The 17,205-nt window shown below is 57.1% G+C and overlaps 2 protein-coding genes across 2 annotated transcripts; both read right to left on the bottom strand.

The window, feature by feature from the left end:
• Positions 1-1,611: 1,611 nt before the first annotated feature.
• Positions 1,612-4,931, bottom strand: PYCR2 (pyrroline-5-carboxylate reductase 2). The gene is made up of 7 exons (XM_082704441.1): positions 4,678-4,931; positions 4,384-4,454; positions 3,749-3,928; positions 3,416-3,637; positions 3,126-3,218; positions 2,811-2,974; positions 1,612-2,318 (listed from the first exon to the last, which is right to left on the bottom strand). The coding sequence occupies exons 1-7, from the start codon at positions 4,742-4,744 to the stop codon at positions 2,153-2,155; spliced, it is 963 nt and encodes a 320-aa protein (XP_082560567.1). The 5' UTR covers positions 4,745-4,931; the 3' UTR covers positions 1,612-2,152.
• A 6,023-nt stretch (positions 4,932-10,954) lies between these two features.
• LOC309849519 (left-right determination factor 1-like) lies at positions 10,955-14,584 on the bottom strand. Its single transcript, XM_082702186.1, has 4 exons — positions 14,318-14,584; positions 12,955-13,201; positions 12,472-12,714; positions 10,955-12,160 (listed from the first exon to the last, which is right to left on the bottom strand). The coding sequence occupies exons 1-4, from the start codon at positions 14,565-14,567 to the stop codon at positions 11,797-11,799; spliced, it is 1,104 nt and encodes a 367-aa protein (XP_082558312.1). The 5' UTR covers positions 14,568-14,584; the 3' UTR covers positions 10,955-11,796.
• Between the last annotated feature and the right edge of the window lie 2,621 nt (positions 14,585-17,205).

The following is a 17,205-nucleotide window of genomic DNA, read 5'->3' as shown; positions in this document are numbered from 1 at the left end:
AGTCGGATATTTAATGGACTGAGCGCCCCCCAGGTGCCCCCATTTTTTAATCCTTTCACTATGGAGGGGAGCTGAATATTGCCAGCAACGATCTAAAGTAAAAGAAAGAAAATCAAGTGAGAACCAGCTCAGCTCCGCTTCCCAGGGTAACTATTGGTAACCGTTGGGGCCGAGGTTGGTGCCCCATTTTATGGGACAGCGATATCGGGGTAGCAGCTAAGGCAGTCCTAGGGGTCCTGAGAGAAGCCAGCTGTGACGTGGGGATTGAGGCCCACTCTAGGCCCGGTGCTTCAAGAGTCCTGGTGGGCTGGGGATATGGGCACAGGGCAGGGCGCTGGTTACACTCTCCCTTCCTCTCACTCCCTCAGCCCTCTCTGCCCTGTTATCTACAGGTCCTGTGTCCATGTCTGTCCTCGGCCTCTGTGCAGCTCTGAGCAAGGAGAGTCTTGATGACTTGGCAGAAGGAGTGTTCTGCACATACTTAACGGAGAGGCTGCACTGGCCTCGAATGCCAGCTCTTGATTCTGAAAGGGTTGCAGCCAGCAATCAGGTGTCCTCCAGGAGGCTCAGGCCACAGGCTTTCTACCTGGCCAGGGCCTGATACTCGGGGGCCCCCTTGACCTTACAGGAAGTCCCTGGCCCCTGGTTCTGACCGCCTGCATCCCGTTCCCAGCCCCAGGAACCCCGTCCTCTGCCCCTGGTGAGAAGATAGGCAACCCAAGAGGATAAGGCAGCTGCACAGACACAGAGGAGGAAGCCACCAGCTTTGTTGTTGGCCATGCACCTGCCAGGCTTTGGATCCAGACAGACTGCCCTCTGAGCACTCCTCCCCTCACTTGGTCGAAGATGCTGAGGCCTGGAGGGGAGAAGCAGCTTAGCGCATTGAGCTGCTGCTCACAAGTGGAACCAAAGTGCCTCCGGCTTGCCCCCAGGAACTCGCTGCCTGTGGCGTTGCCATCAGCCTCATCTCTGCGTTTAAATCTGAGTCTTGGCCACTTTTTTCCCCACAATTTGCTAGTGGATTTATTTTTTTAATAGCTTAATTCCAGCCAGTTAACAGATGGCATTAGTTTCAGGCATACAGTATGGTCACTAAGCACTTCCAGACGTCGTCCTGTACTCATCACAAGAGCACTAGTTTCTGCCACTTTCAGCTTGGGAATGTTGAAGAAGTTACTGAATCTGGTCTCTAGATTTCACCTCCTATATATAGGAGATTCCCCCTCCACCAGAAGGTTCCGGTGGGTTTGCAGCAAGACCTTATGGAATGGCTCGACAGAACATCTAGAACACGGCGGACCCCTCAAGCAAGTGGTGCTCATCCTTCCCCTACCAGCAGCAGTGGCAGCCTGGGCTCCCCGACTCCAAACCTGGGAGCCTGTGGGCGAGGCTCATCCCTGTGGGGCCAGTGACAAGTTCAGCCCCACGCAAAGCTATTGTAAAGCCCCTATCCCATGGCAGGCTCTGCTCGCCCTTTATAGGAAATCTAAGGATTGAAGAACTGGGCAGAGTAAGGCGAAGCTCAAGGGACTCTTGATCTCGGGGTTGTGGGTTGAAGCCCCACACTTCGAACAGAGCTTACTTTAAAAAGAAAAAAAAAAAAAGGCAGGGTAATAAAAAATAAAACTTTTATTGAAGGAGCTAAACTTAACAGCGCTGAGTAACTTTTCCAAGAGGACACCTAGGAAAGTAAAAGTTAAACAGAAGCATGATCTAATTTCGTGCTTTTCTGATTAAGTGTAACAATTCTAAGTTGCCCGCTTCTTTTGCATTTATAATCCAGAGAGAAAAGCCCTTGACACGTTTCGTACCTTCGTACCTCTCTCCGCCCTCACCCGGCGTGAAGCGGACCCTGGCTCGAGCTCCGGATGGAGGACCCCAGCTGAAGATCTCCAGACCTTGCAGCCAGCGGGGCTCTGACTGGAGTCGCAGCCTCTCTCTCCCACAAAAGGTGCGCAGGCCTGCCTCCGGCTGCCACCGTCACCCACCCTGGGAGCATCTTCTGAGGTGGACAAGACGGGAAACTAGCGCAGCCGGGTCTGAACAGATTTAAGGAGGTTTTACCATAAGGACCTGAAAACTGCCGGACCTGCCCTCCCACTGAAGGGTCCCCCTCTGGGCTCTGGTTCCAGGAGGGAGGGCAGAGGCCACCTCACTCCTTCTTGCCCCCGGGGGCCGGGCTTCTTGTCAGCAGCTTCCCCGGGCTGGAATGGGTCAGTGTGGACACTGTGGGGGATTCCAGCTTCACTCTGTCCAGGAGGGTCTTCTTGAGGGCAGCAGGGGAGACCTTTTCTTGGTCAGCCATGGACTGCAGCTCTCTGCCAACAAAGCCCGCCAGGGGTTGAAGGACAAGCCAGAGCTCTACATGGCTTCCTCATGCATGTAACCCCCAAGTCTCGAGGACTGGACACCACCCAAAATCAGAACCCCAAATCAAATGCACCCCCTGAGCTATGTATGAGTGACCACACATGTGTAGCTCCACATGCTATCGGTGATCACAAGCACACACAGTATGGATGAACAGTTGGCGGGTCTCGAGTCACACACTTGTGCAGCCGCACCTCCACTATGCATCAGCGGCCTGGAAATCCTCTCTAGGCCATAACCTCCTCTTCTGTAAATGCAAGTTCCCTGCCCCCACAGGAACTGTGATAAGTGTTAAACGTAGAAAGGCCTGCAAAACCCTCAGTGAGACAGAATCCAATAATCCCTGCTTATGGACAGAGTCCAACACTGCTGAGGGACCAGAGACGGCAGGCTCCACGGGACGGGGCCCAGCCCGGGGGCACAGAAGGGGAGGGACTCACCGTGTGCGGATGCAGGAGGCCTCCACGGCATTGATGAGTAGGGAGCGGAAGCCGCCACTCTCTAGGAAGTGCAGGGCATGGATGGTGGCCCCCCCAGGGGAGCAGACGTTGTCCTTGAGCTGACCTGGGTGCTGCTCCGAGTCCAGCAGCATCTTGGCGGCCCCCTGCGGGAAACAGAAAGGATGAGAGAAAACAGCTTGGGCACCTTAGGACAGGCTTCTCCACAACCCCCTGCCCTTCCCCAGCCACTATCCAGCTCAGGGACCTTCCCCATCCCACACCCCAGTCTGGAACAAGCAGGCTGAGCATACTGACCAGCAAGGCCTGCGCCCCCAGGCGCACCGCCAGGCGCCGAGGCAGGCCCATCTTCACCCCACCATCAGCCAACGCGTCCAGAGCCATGAATGCCTGTGGAGACATTCACTGAGTCCTGGGGCAGCAGACACTCAGGGCCGCTCCCTGCAGTCTGCTGTCCCCGACAACAAGAACTAGCTCCAGAGGCTGGCCTCCTCCATCAGCTAGCTTCACCCCAGCGTGGGCAACACCCATAGCCCCAATCTGCCTGCCAGCCCATCCCACTGCCCTAGGTCCCCGCAGGGTCTCACATAGGCAGGCCCACTGCCACTGAGCCCCGTGACGGCGTCAATGAGGTCCTCTTCCACCTCCGTGCAGAAGCCCACGCTGCTCATGAGCTGCTCCAGGAGCTGCCCATCCTCCACCAGGGCGTGGGTGCCTGTGGCGTACACCGTGGCGCCTTCCCGCACCACCACCGGTGTGTTGGTCATGCAGCGAATCACCTTGGGGGCCGGCTGGAAGGCCATCAGCTTCTGGGATGAGGAGAAGACCCAAGTGAGTCACCAGGGCTTGCCATCCACCCGCACCCCCCAACCCCCAAACAAGCACCACCTCACAGGGGCAACCGGGGCTGAGATGGGCACCTTTTCCACAGAGCTGATGGTCACTCCAGCAGCACAGGACACCACGATGTGCCTGGCCTGGACGTCTGCCCCGATCTCGTCCAGGATGAAGGGGATAATGTGCGGCTTCACAGCGAGGAACAGGACGTCGCTGTGCCTCACCGTCTCCTTGTTGCTTCGGGTCAGGTTCACACCCATCTTCTGCGGGAGGAGACTGCCCAGCTCACAGAGCCCGGCAGCCTCACTTGGCCCAGGCCACCCTCCACCCCAGGAGCAGATGCACTCTGCCAGGGGCAGCCTGGAATTCCCTGCCCTGTCCCTGCAGAGTCTGCACCTACGCCCTCTATGGGCCACCGTGGCACGAAGTCTTCCCCAGTTGCTACTGGACAAGTGAGCTAGGTGCTGGGCAGGCACAAGCTTCCCCAAGGCAAGCGGGACGTGGCTGTCTCCCCTCCCCCCCACCCAGTCCTGGGCCCCCGAGCACCCCTCTGCCGGGTAAGTTCCCCTGGCTGTAAACTGGTGAGATGGGAGGCCCAGGAGGGTCGGCCCAGAGGGCAGGGACGCTTCTGGGCGGAGGTCGCCCGGGCCGGCGACCGGCACGGTTCGGCTCACCTCGGAGCCCCCACCTTGCTCCCCACGCCCCTGCGCCGCCCTACCCTGAGCGCGGACACCGTGGGCAGGTCCATTTCCGGAGAGCTGGCTATGATCTTGTGAGCGGACAAGATGCCTGCGGAAGACAAGGCTCGTCAGCCCGGCACCGCGGCCCCCGGGCTCCCGCGCTGTCCTCGGGAGGGAGGGCGGACCCACACCGATGCCCCACGCGGGCTCGCGGCCCCCGCTGCTCCATGAGCCCAGTCCCGCCCACCAGACGCTCAGCAGTTCAGGCTCGAGGGGCGGAGGGCGTCCCCGGACCCTGCTGCGGCCCGCCCCGCACACCCCCGCACGCCCACCTGCGGCCGTGAAGCCCCGCGCCAGGGCACAGGCCAACTGGCCGGCGCCGATGAAGCCCACGCTCATGGCGGCAGGAACCTGCCCGGCAGCCGAGCAGGACACACAACGCCTGGCTGAGACACGTCCCAGTGAGCCGCACGCCCCGGAAGCCAGAGCCAGGGAGCTGCCGGCAGCTTCCGGCCCGGCTCCCGGGACCCCTCCCCACTGCCTGCCTGGCGGGTGGTGCCGCGGGGCCTCAGGGGGGCCCCGCCCCACCCCGCCGGGAAGACCAATCCGCGGCAGGGAGCCCGGGCGGACCAATCTGTGGTCGCGAGCTCTGGAGAGGAGGCACCAATCCTAGGGGGGAGGAAGCCTCTGCCGGGAACTCGGGCGGACCAATCCGCGGCCGAGAACTCGGGAGCGGGGCACCAATCTTCCGGCAGACCGAGCCTCCGTCGGGCGGACCAATCCTCGGCCGGGATCTCGAGCGGACCAATCTACGGCCGGGGAGTCCGGCCGTGTGTCCGCCCCGCGCACACGGGATTGGCGGTGGGAACAACCTGCGGGGTGCGAGGCAGCCCGGGTCTCCGCCCTGCGGGCCTGCCAGGGACCAGTTTCTGCCTTCGCAAGCGGATGGGGCCCAGGGCGGGGATCCCGGCCGAAGACCTCTGGTGTTGTGTCTGGCCTGCCGGAGGGGAGGTCTCCGCAGGTCGCGGACTACGGGGTTGGATAGGGCCGGAGACTCGGACAGTCCCGGAGCGGCGGGAGCCCCCGCTGCCCTCCCCTTCCCGGGATGTGGGGTGGGGGGCTCGGAAGCAGCCTGCACTGCACCGAACCTGAACTGCCCCTAAGAATCGGTCCTAACTAGGTTGGGGATCGGCCCCTTTCCTGAGCTCGGGAGCATCCGCGTGAAGGAGCGGTAATCCACCCCGTTCGCACCGAAGACCCCCGCCGGCAGTACGGACCGCCCTGAGCTTGCCCTGGGAAGGCCGCCCGTGACTGACCCCAGGACCATGGTGGACCTGCCCTTTGCTGCCCACCCTCACTCCCACTGACCTCGGTCCCTTTGCACTGGCTTCATGCAAACCTGCATGTTTTCAGCACTTGGGAGACCGTCTTTGAGACGCCAGTCGGCTGTCTTCCCGCTCTTGGCCTCACTGAAATAAACCCCTTTCCCGTTTCATCTCCACTCCTTTCTCTGCCTTTGATTTGGTGAGTGGTGAGTGGTGGACCCTGGTCTGGCTGGGACCGGCGGAACCCGGTGCTCATGCCCCTCCGCGCCCCAGCTGCAGGTAGGACCCAGCCAAGACCGGGAGGCCTATGACTCCATCCCCCAAACCTTAATGTTCGCTATTAAGCAAAATAATATATTGATAACTTTTTCTGATTAGAAAAGGAGTTCATGCATATTGAGGAAAATGCGGGAAATACCAAAAAAACAGTCAAAACAGTCTCATAATCAAACTTGCTAGGGATAGTTTCTTGGAAACTTTTTCAGTGGATATCCTTACATTATTATTGTCTGTGCATATGTACTTTTCCAACCTTGGAAGTAAATGATATACATACAGTTTTGAAACTTCTACATGAGATATATAATAAGCATTTCCCAATGTCACTGAAAAGTTGTTTAAAACAAGATTTCTGTGACTACTTAGTAATCCATTCTAAGGCTACCCCACATTAACTATTCTCCTGAAGATAAAAATTAGGTTTATTGAGGGGCGCCTGGGTGGCTCAGTGGGTTAAAGCCTCTGCCTTCAGCTTGGGTCTGATCCCAGGACCCTGGGATGGAGCCTCGCATCAGGCTCTCTGCTCTGTGGGGAGTCTGCTTCCTCCTCTCTCTGCCTGCCTCTCTACCTACTTAAGATTTCTATCTGTCAAATAAATAAAATCTTTAAAAAAATTAGATTTATTGATTCATTCCATAGATGTTTACTGACCCAGGTTCTGGGGGGTCCAGCCATGAACAAAACAAAAATCCCTATCCTCACAAACACATCAGTTTTTCAAGTTATTCAGGGATGCCTAGGTCGCTCAGTTGATTAAGTATCTGCCTTCTGCTCAGGTCTTGACCCTAGGATCCTGAAATCGAGCCTTGCGCCTGGCTCCCTGCTCAGCCGGAAGCCTGCTTCTCCCTCTGCCTATGCCTCTCTCTCTCTGTCTAATGAATAAATAAATAAAATCTTCAAAAAAGTAAACTAATAAAAAAGTCATTCTTCTACTGTGAGAAAATCTTTGTTTAACACTCTGATTATGTTCTTGATATCACATGTTTAAAGGCTCCCTGTGGTGGCCGTGATGACACCAGCATCTCAACAGTTCAAACTAGCTGAAGGAAAGGGGACTTTCCATACAGCCCTTGGGAAGGTACTGGGGAGCATGCCATCTGGAAGGGGCACCCGCATCAGGTAGAGACTGGGACTGGGGCCCCAGCACTGCCCGCATCCTTCCTCTTTCTCTGGTCTTTACTCGCTTCCATTTGGCCCTCCTTTCTGGTAGAAGAATCTTCGGCAGGCAGCGGGGAGGGTGGGAACTTCTGAATGCTGTCAGCCCCTCTGAGGGATGTTGGGCTCCCCATAGCCCGTTTGGAAGGCTGCAGGGCCCCCTTGTTTCCTGCCCCTCCCCAGGAGGACCCCAACCTGACATGACACGTGCTGTCCATGTCCAGCACCAGTATCCTTGGGCGCCCACTCTATCCATTTTACTCCATATGAACAGGCAAAGAGAAGACCAGAAGGAAAGAGGGGAAGCTCACCAAGCTTCCTGACTGCCCACCTTCCCCTCTCTCCTTCTCCCTCCTCCTCCTCCTCCAGCTCTGTCAGCTGCTGCTGCCCTACCCCCAACTCCCTCCCTACTGTCCTGTTCCTCCCCCTCCTTCCTTCCAAAATGCTGTCCTTGCTGCCTCCCCTTTTCAGCGTAACCTCCACCCCTCCCTAGCCACCCAAGGCCAGGCCTCCTAACTGGTCTAATTAGCGGCTCAAGGGTTGTAACAATGCTGGTGATCCAGGGAATGAGGGAGGATCCTGAACCGCTTCCAGCTTCCAGGGAATCCTACACCCAGTCCTTTTGACTCCAGTCCATCCTGACTTAGGGACCTCTCCCGGGAGGCACATTTTGCATGCATTTTTCTTTTTTTTTTAAATTACACCAGTAACCCATGTTAATTGTAGAAACATTTTTTAATTTGATTAAATGAAAAAATGAATATTGCTTTTAATCCCAGCACCTAAAGAGATCCATTGTGACTCTTTGGAATGTAACTACATTCCCTTGTCCTATAAGCCAGGCACATCTTACACCTGATTTTTAAAAAAAAAGATTTTATTTATTTATGTGATATATATAGAGAGATCACAAGTAGGCAGAGAGGCAGTCAGAGAGAGAGGGGGACGCAGGCTCCCCACTGAGCAGAGAGCAGAGAACCTGATAAGGGGGGCTTGATGCCAGGACTCTGAGCTGAAGGCAGAGGCTTAATCCACTGAGCCACCCTGGTACCCTGATTTCTTTTTTTTTTTCTTTTTAAGATTTTATTTATTGGAGAGACAGAAAGAGAGCATGAGCAGAGGTGAGGGGCAGAGGGAGAAGGAGAAGCAGACTCCCCACTGAACTGGGAGCTCGATGTAGGACTTGATCTCTGAGATCATGAACTGAGCCGAAGGCCAAAGGCAGACACTTACTTAACCGACTGAGCTCCCCCAGATGCCCTTAAACCTGATTTTTAAAAAAACTTTTTAAATAATTTTTATTTTTTATTTGTTTAATTTTTAAAATTTATTTGACAGAGAGAGAGAGAGTGCGAGAGGAAACACAAGCAAGGAGAGTGGGAAAGGGAGAAGCAGGCTTCCTGCTGAGCAGGGAGCAGGATGTGGGCTTTGATCCCAGGAATCTGGGGTCATGACCTGAGCTCAAGGCAGACAACCCTTGAGCCACCCAAGCACCCCTAAACCTGATTTTTTTTAAAGATTTTATTTATTTGACAGACAGATCACAAGTAGGCAGAGAGGCAGACAGAGAGAGAGAGAAGGGAGGAAGCAGGCTCCCTGCTGAATAGAGAGCCAGATGCAGCAGCGTTCAATTCCAAGACCCTGGAATCATGACCTGAGCCGAAGGCAGAGGCTTTAACCCACTGAGCCACCCAGGCGCCCCACTAAGCCTGATTTTTAAAAGAAGTACAGTGTTCATGTTGTATGTGAAAACACTGTAATTACACCTCGCTTCTAGCAGACTTGGACAGAGCAGCTTCATTTCTGTTGTTGCCATAGAAACACACTGCAAATTTTGCATCACGGAATGAACCTATTGCCTCACAAGCCGCAGGTCAGAAGTCTGGGTGGGTCCGGCTGGTTTCTCTGCTCTGGGTCCCACAGGGCACATCAAGAGGTCAGCCAATCCGGGTCCCTTCCTAGAGGCTCTGGGGGAGAACAGGCACCATGACGCAGGCACCATGTGACTGTAGCCTGAGGTCCCCTTTCCTGGCGTTCTCAGCTTCTGCAAGGCCCTCACATTCCTGTGCTCACCGTCCCCTCTATCTGCAGAGTAGCAACGGCAGGTCCCTCCCTTTTCATGGTTCAACTCTTTCTGGCCTTCTTCGCTGCCTCTTGTTGGTTCCCTCCTCCTGGGAGCTCCCGGGTGTGATCTGAAGCCGGTGCCCAGACACGGCGGACAGGGAGGGACAGAGGAAAGAGGTAGCTCCAGATGGGTTGAACAAGCACAGGGAACTATATAGGAGACTTGTCTTGGGGGCCCGCTAGATGGTGGATCTCTGCCCACCTGCTTCTCACGGTTCTCAGATGGGCCTTAGCAGATGGGTTCCATCCCTGATGGTCCCAGCCCCACATCCCTGTCTCAAGGCTGTCCTGGAGGCAGCTTCTGGGCAAGGGCAACCAGAATCCACATTCCAAGGACAGGGGAGGGACTGAAGAGCTTCCCTCACCTGGGTCCAGCTCACAGGTCAGCCAGCACTCACATCTTCACATTGACCTTCCCTAAAACCTCATTTCTGTGCCTCCAGCAGAGAACGTTTTCTGCTTTGAAAGAATCCTGTGATGAGACTAGATGTACCTGGTCACTCCAGGATCATCTCCTTGTCTTGAGGTCGATAACCTTAATCACAACTGCAAAATCCCCTTTGAAATATAAAATGACTGTCACAGGCTCTAAGGATAGGGAGGCATGGGTGTGTTGGGGGAGAAAACCCTACCTACCACACCGTCTCCCTGTGCGGAGGAACTCATCCTTCCATTCTGAAATGAGGCCGATCTCCTGGATTTTTTAGATCACAGGAGATTCTGGGAGCAGGCCCACTCTTGCCCCTGATTGAATGGACTGGCTGGGAGCCCCCAGACTTTTTAGAGCCGCAGATAGGTCACTGAGTGCTGGTGGCACCCTTTAGAAGGTATGGATACCCTTCTTATAAAGAAAACAGTGGTCTCTCCTGGTATTCACAGCATCCCACCTGGAAGGGCTTCATTCAGACATCTTATGGGGGTGATCTAGGCCTTTCTGTCCATGCCAAGTCCTCTCCACTGCCTCCAACCGTACACTTGTCATGTTCTCAGATCCCACCTGTCCAGAGATGGGTTCCATTTTCCCCTCCACTAGTTCATTGTTATTAATTAGCTTTTTAGGTAAAAACAGAGCCCAAGAACTTCAACAGCCAAACATAGGGAAACCCAGGTGCCTGGAAAGGTTACGTAAGGATGCTGCCAGCTGTGGCAGCTTCCAGGTGACCTGGTCACTAACGCCCATGTCCTCAACAGAGCATGCTTATGGGGACGGGGGCGGCCGTGCAGTGGGAAGGAATGTTATAACCCATGCCTTGGCGTAGGGATTCAACAGATTTGCATTGTCCCTGCCTCAATTTCTTCATCTGGAAAATGGGAATCATAATACCTAGCTCAAGGAATTCGTTGCAAGAATTAAGTGACATAAGCTCTATAAAATTGCCTGGCACAGCACCCTGGCTTACAGTGAGGGTTCAGTAAGGCTTAGCTTACTTGCCACACCATTGTCACCCCGGGTCCTGTCCCCATAACCACTGCCTGGGTGGGGGGGATTTTCTTCCAAAGAGATGGCATGTGTGAGTAATTGTTTACAATACTGGTTTCGTAGTGGGGGCGTGGAGAATCTAAGTGCTATAAATGAAAGCTTAATCTAAACCTAGTTATTGCCGTGTTTGGGGGTCTCAGTCACCCCCTCTCTTCACGTCATTATGAGATCTTGTCCCCGTCATTGCTCCCTTCTCTCTCGAGTAAAGGGTACCAGAAACTAAATGCAGAAACACAGAGCAAAACCATCACTTTATTTTGGAGGATTATCTACACTCAACTCTTTTGGCTACATTTTTAAAAAGTAAAGACACATGGGTTCTGGTGGGGAAAATTCTAAAACCATGGGGGAAATAATGCAACTATGCACAGGAAATGCTGGGGAATGGGGGCAGGGGGAGAGGTTAGGGCTCTCTGACCCCCAGAGCAATGACTCAGAGCTTATTCCCACCTTCTCCCTTTTAAGAGGAAAGGGTGACCCCATTGGCTTAAGGTCACAATTGTGACCCTGTTCCATCCAGAAACCAGGTGTCCTGACTCCCTGCCCACTGCCCCAGGTGGAAGCCCTTGGTCCTCCCTCCTAGCAATCTCTCAGGGGAGTTTGTTCACAAGAATCCTGAATGGGTCGGCGTTTGGGGGGAAAGGGTGTTCCTTTTTAGACCTCCTCCCTACCTAGGGAAACTGGGGGATTTTTTAAAGTTTTGTTGTAATTCCCATCATGTAGTAGAGTAAATCAGTTTGTTTCCCCAGCTCACATCATAGGGCACATTGTACCATAGTCAGCTGAGAATTTGCCAGAGAACAGAAACTCCCAGCAAGCAGTCTGTCTGAGCCGGCTGCATCCTATAACAAGGAGGCTGGGATTTCCTTCTAGAACTCATCAGTCAGAGCTGCCTTAGTGACTCATGTAAGTGCTTAGGGTGAGTGATGGTGCAGAAGAGGACAAGAAATGGAAGAACACGCAGGAAAGGTAAAACAGGGTGCTGAGTGGGCCCAGGGGTCACCTGCTAAGGAGGAAATTAACACCTATGTCAAGACCTGTTTCTGTGCACCTGTCCAGCCCGACACCTGGGTGGCTATGCCCCCCACCTAAGGCTCCAGCTTGCGGGGCACGGGTGCCCCGTCCCAGGAGCAGCTGCACCTCTGCACCCTCATGTTGGGCAGGCTGACCACCTGTAGCCTGGTCCTGCCTCCTTCCTTGACGCTCACGATCATGGGCAGCGAGGTCGTCTCCGAGGCGATGCACTGCCGCGGGCCCAGAAATGGCCACTCCAAGGGCAGGGGCCGCGGGGGCTGCTGGCAGGCGCCCACGCACTCGTAGGCCAGGAAGCCCGGGGGCTCCAGGACCCAGTTCTCAGCCCACTTCATCCCCTGCAGATCAATGTACATCTCCTGGCGGCAGCAGCGGGTGGCCTCGGTCACGGGCGCCTCGGGGTCACAGTCGCCCTGAGCTCTGCGAAGGGGGCAGAGTAAGGAGAGGCAGAGGTCAGCGGGGGGCGGGGCGGGGGCGGGGCGGGGTGGGGCATCTGGGAGGGAGCTTTACCATCCCGAGCTGCTCCATATGTTCAAAAGACTATTTGTGGCAAGGACGGTTAACTACCAACAGCCAAACAGTACATCACAAGTGCCACTTGTCCTGAGACTGAAGGACAATCTCCTGCGGGCACTCACTCCCATGGGCACCCTGAAATGTCCCACTTGGACTGAGCTGGCGTTCCCCCTGTGCCTTGTGATCGGGGTCCCCCGTGGGGCCCAGGCTCCTACCCGTAGGCCCCCAGGTCCAGCGTGTGCAGCTCCAGCTGGGGCTCGCCCTGCCGCTCTCCCTCGGGCCCCTGGGAGGCGAAGCGCACCAGCTTGTGGGCGCTCGAGGCCAGCGGGCCCAGGTGCTCCCTCTGCACCGTCACCTGCAGGAGCAAAGGCTGGCGAGGCCGGCTCAGCTGCTGCCAGAAGGTCACCGCCTCTGTCACGTCGAAGGCCTTCCAGCCGCTCTCGTGGAGGGACACCAGCCTGCGACAGGGCAGCACGGCGACGGGAGCCTGAGCTGGGCGTTGGGGGTTTGCCCCGGGGAGCCTCCCCTCGCATCCCCTGCGCAGGAGCCCCTCCACCCCCTCTCCCCCGAGCTAGGACTTCCCTTCCCTTCCCTCCCTCCTCTCCCCTCTCCTCCCCTCCCATACACGCCCCGCCCACGCTGCGACCTCCACACCCCCTCCCCTCCCATTCCCTCCTCTCCCCGTTAGGAATACCCACCTGGAGTCCACCAGCGAGGTGCGGTTGGAGCTGTCTTCGCGGACCTGCAGCCACTCGACGGTGACGCGGGCGCGGGCGCTGTGCGGGGACAGTCGCTCGAGCCTGCGCAGCGCGGCCCTGGGCACCGGCTCCTGGAAAAGGCGCAGCACCGCCCGCACCAGCTCGCTGTTGGGGGGCAGCCGCCGCTCCATGCTGAACACCAGCAGGTGCGTGGAGGCCTCGGAAGCCAACCACCTGCCCGCCACCTCTGGAGACAGGAACAGGGTCAGGAGACCTCTCCAGCACCAGGGCAGCAGCGAGGGGATCAGGATCTGGGGCCAGCCAATAACGATTCCCTGGGAGTCCCCAGGGAGATCCGCAGGGAGGTCCCCAGGAATCTGCAGAATGGATGTGGGGGCTGGGGTTTGGCCTCAGGTGCACAGACATGCAGTTTTCTGTTTTGTTTGTTTTGAAAAATATTTTTATGCTATTGAGAGAGAGAGTGCACGTGGGCCCCTCAAGGGGAGGTGCAGGGGGAGGGGCACAGGGAGAAAGAGGATCTCAAGTAGGCTCCCCCTCAGTGTTGAGCCCAGGAGGGCTCTATCTCAGGACCTGGAGATGATGACAACAGCCAAATTTAGGAGTCCATATTCAACCGACTGAGCCACCTGAGTGCCCCTAAGATTTTATTTTTAAGAAATCTCTATGCCCAGTGTGTGGCTCAAATTCACAACCCTGACTTCAAGAGTCACATGCAACCTTCGCTGGGCAAAGGGTGCACAGCAAAACTGGGAGGGCAGTCACCTCTGCCGAGTCTCCAGGCCTCTAGGCACCCGTCCTCCCAGCTGGAAAGCAGCAGGTGTGGGTCCGCCCCTGGGCACTGAGGAGGGGAGCCCCAGCCCCACGGAGCTGAGAGGGTGCAGTGCCATTCACCTCTCCACAGGCTGACCTTGAAAATGATGGAATCAGCCCTTCCCTCTCATCTCACAAGCTGCCCTCCACTCTGGGAGGGAATCAGAGCCGGCTCTCTCTCTCTCTCTCTCTCTCTCTCTCTCTCTCACTCACACACACACACACACACACACGCCCCCGTTTCCAGAGAAGCCAACAAGCTCAGAGAGGTCGGGAGACTAGTCTAGGGCAGGACGACAAATAGCAGAGGGGAGCCCCAACCTTCCTCTCTTGCCTCGGCCTTGGCAGTGGGGCAGCTCCCCCTGGGCCTGAGCGGCAGGGCGCTCGGGGCAGACAGAGACCCCCTTCCCCCGAGACGCAGCGGTCCTCACACCCAGGGGCCCCTTCCCTGGCGTCCCCAGAACAGGCTCCTCCCATCTTCGCCCCGCCCACCCCCAGCCGGGACAGGGGCGCGGCGGCAGGGGGTCCTCACCTCGGAACCTCTGGCTGAACCTCTTCCCTCGAGAGCGGACCCCGTGGCTGCGCTGCAATAGGGCCACGTACTGGGCCATCACGTGCGCGGGGGTGACCAGCTCCTCCACGTCGCCTGCGTCCAGGACGGGCGCTTCTCGGAGCTGCAGCTGCCGCAGCAGGGTGCTGAGGATGTGCTCCCCGCTCAGGGCGGCCCCGGGGCCCGGCAGGGGCAGGGCCCATAGCGCCCAGCACAGCCACAACGACCTCATGGGGTGGCGCTCGTGGAGAGGAGCAGCGGCGGAGCAGACAGACCTATCCCAGGAGGAGGCTTGAGGAGGGACAGGGCTGGCTGGGCTCAGGGTCGGACTGGCTTTATAGGCAGCCTGGGGCTGAGCCCGGAGGGAGGGAGGCCACACCTCTTGGACCCCCTGGTTGCTGAGCAGCCAGACAGGTCCAGGAGCCTGGAGGAGGGGGCCGTGGAGAACCGGCAGGGAGGCCTGTCTGGATGCCACACCAGCCTGGGGCCTCTGGCCATGGCTATCTGGGCAGTTCAGAAGTGACGTTAGTGCCTCTTAAATTTCCCTGGCGCTACCCTGGTCCCAGCCTATGAAAAAGTGGGCCTATTCTGTATCAACGAGAATCCTATCAGGCGTCTGTTGAAATCCCTTTCCTGGAGGCCAGTCTGGGTCTCGGTGTGTTGGTCAGGAAGGAAGGAGAGCATTCTCCATTCCTGCCTGCTCTGGGCCAGGCCCCACCCAGCAGTACCCACAGAAGCCCCCAACCCATCTTCCCCTACTCCATCCCTGTGGGACCCCTCCTGCTCCTCTCCACAGACACTCTGAAGACTGAGTCCTGTCTGTGATTAAGGAAGCCACTGCCGTCAGGCCTGGCTCTCTGGAGGTCCCAGGAAGCACAACTATGCAAGTGTCTTCGCAGTCCCACAGCCGAGGCCCATCAGCTATGCCAGTTGCTCTGGGAGCACTACATGGCCTAAGTCTGACCGTGGGCTCACACTGGCACTCAGGGCGACCGGGTCAAGGGACCAGGACCTGGAAAGTGAGACCATAGTTGCCCAGAGTCCTGTCTTGTCCAAAGCCTTAGGTACTGAGCACCTGGGCTTGGGAGCCTTCCAGGGCCTCTGAAACACAGGGTTTAGACTGGCTGGGGGCACATATGGGGCCTGTGCACCTTGCTGGCTGTCGGACCTTCTAGCAAGTTCCTCAAGGCCTTCGTGACTCAGTTTCCCCAGCTGAAGGAGGTGCGGTCATAATTGGGTCTTCTTCGCAGGGCTAGTCTGGAGAGCAAACACACTAGCACACGGAGAACATGCATCCCAGAGCCCAGTATAAGGGTTGCCCCCGCTTATTACCAGTGGCTGTTCTAAAAATGGCCACGACTAGAACAATCATTCCTTGGGTGCTCCCCATGTCCCAGGCCCTGAGCAGGTGTTTGCAACCGGAGAGGAGTCAGGTGTCCTCAAGCACCTTTCAGAGGCAAAGTCAGAACACCGCTCAGGGAAGGCGCAGCACAGAGAACCCATCGGAGAGCTCACTGCAGCTCTCCTGCAGCCTGAACCCCCTGGCACCCCGAGGCCCCATGGGCCACCTGCTCTCTCTGGGTGGCGCAGCCTCTGCCGCCTGCTCTGTCTGGGCCGCACAGCCTCTGCTGGGAGCCAAGGTGTGGCTTTTCTCTGCAAGTGATTAGCAGGGACTTCCTTGCTGCAAACATTTGGGCCTTAAGTCAAGCCAAAAGGTGCAGAAGTGTCGCATTCGCAGGCAACCCAGGACCTGTGGCCCTTAGTCCCTGGCAGCCATCCTGAGCTGCTGTTCCATAAATATGCAGCGGTCCGCCATCCTCGCCACTTGCAGAGAGGAAGCCCGGTGGCTTATCATGGGCCAACGATGCCAAGGAAGTAACACCCGGGCTGCCCCTCGCAGGCCAGGGACTCCTTCCTGGGCCCCCAACATCTAGGCCCCAGGAGCCCCTGGGCCTAGAAGTTCACAATGAGGCCGTGTGGCCCCCTGTGTTGGTTTCAACAGGGACCGGCTGTCCCAGGGCTGGGGAGGTCAGGCCCAAGTGCTGCTGCTCCCAGGCCAAGTGGGCATGGGTACACAAGGCTCTTCCCCTGCCTAGGAGACACCTCTGGGCTGAGAACCCCTAGGAATCCTCAGTGGCCTGAGCCCCTTTTGCACCTGGGATTGCCAACCAGTACTGAAACTTCATTTTTCCAAGAAGAAAGTAAATGGGAAAGACAGTCCTCTGTTGGATTCTCTTCCTCCCCCAGGCCTGTCCCTGGGCCCCGGGGTGTGTCTCCAAACACAGAGATGGGTCTATAGCTTTGGTCTCAGTGGGGACTAGAACTACCAGTCAACACCCAGCATTTCTGACTAAGGAATGGGATTCTGGAACCCGGTGCTCAGGGGGCCCCCCAAAATGCTTCTAGATCCTGGGGGCCTCCCCCAGGAGAGCTTGGCAACATTTGGCACCCCAGAGGGTTTGCCCAGCCAAGAGGCCCCCTGCTCCTGCTCCCAGCTACTCTGTTGACTCAGAAAGCTGAAGGCTGCAGCGCCTGCCCAGGCCGATCTGCCCCACCCCCACCCCACCCATTTCTAAAGCCAAAAAAAGTGAGGCTCAGGGAGGCGACTCCTTGCCCCAGCTCCCAGTTTCCAATGGCTGCCAGCAGAAAGCCAGGCCTTCGATTCCTAGGCCAGGATTCCTTCCAAACCCCGAAGCTCTTTCCAGGACGCGGTCCTGGCTGACCTCTGAAGTGGGCAGGGTGAACCCCCACCCCCCCAACCCCAGACGAGCTGGGGACCATGGAGGAGAAGCAGACAGACAGAGGACAAATCCCCTGACTCCCTGGACACAGGCTTTTAGTCCTGAATGTGGATTCCAGGCCGACTGAAG

This window comes from Mustela nivalis (genome assembly GCF_964662115.1).
Source record: "Mustela nivalis genome assembly, chromosome: 16".
In the NCBI taxonomy this organism is placed as follows: Eukaryota; Metazoa; Chordata; class Mammalia; order Carnivora; family Mustelidae; genus Mustela; species Mustela nivalis.
The sequence above is the reverse complement of the archived record's forward strand: the minus strand, read 5'-3'. Positions and strand labels throughout refer to the sequence as shown.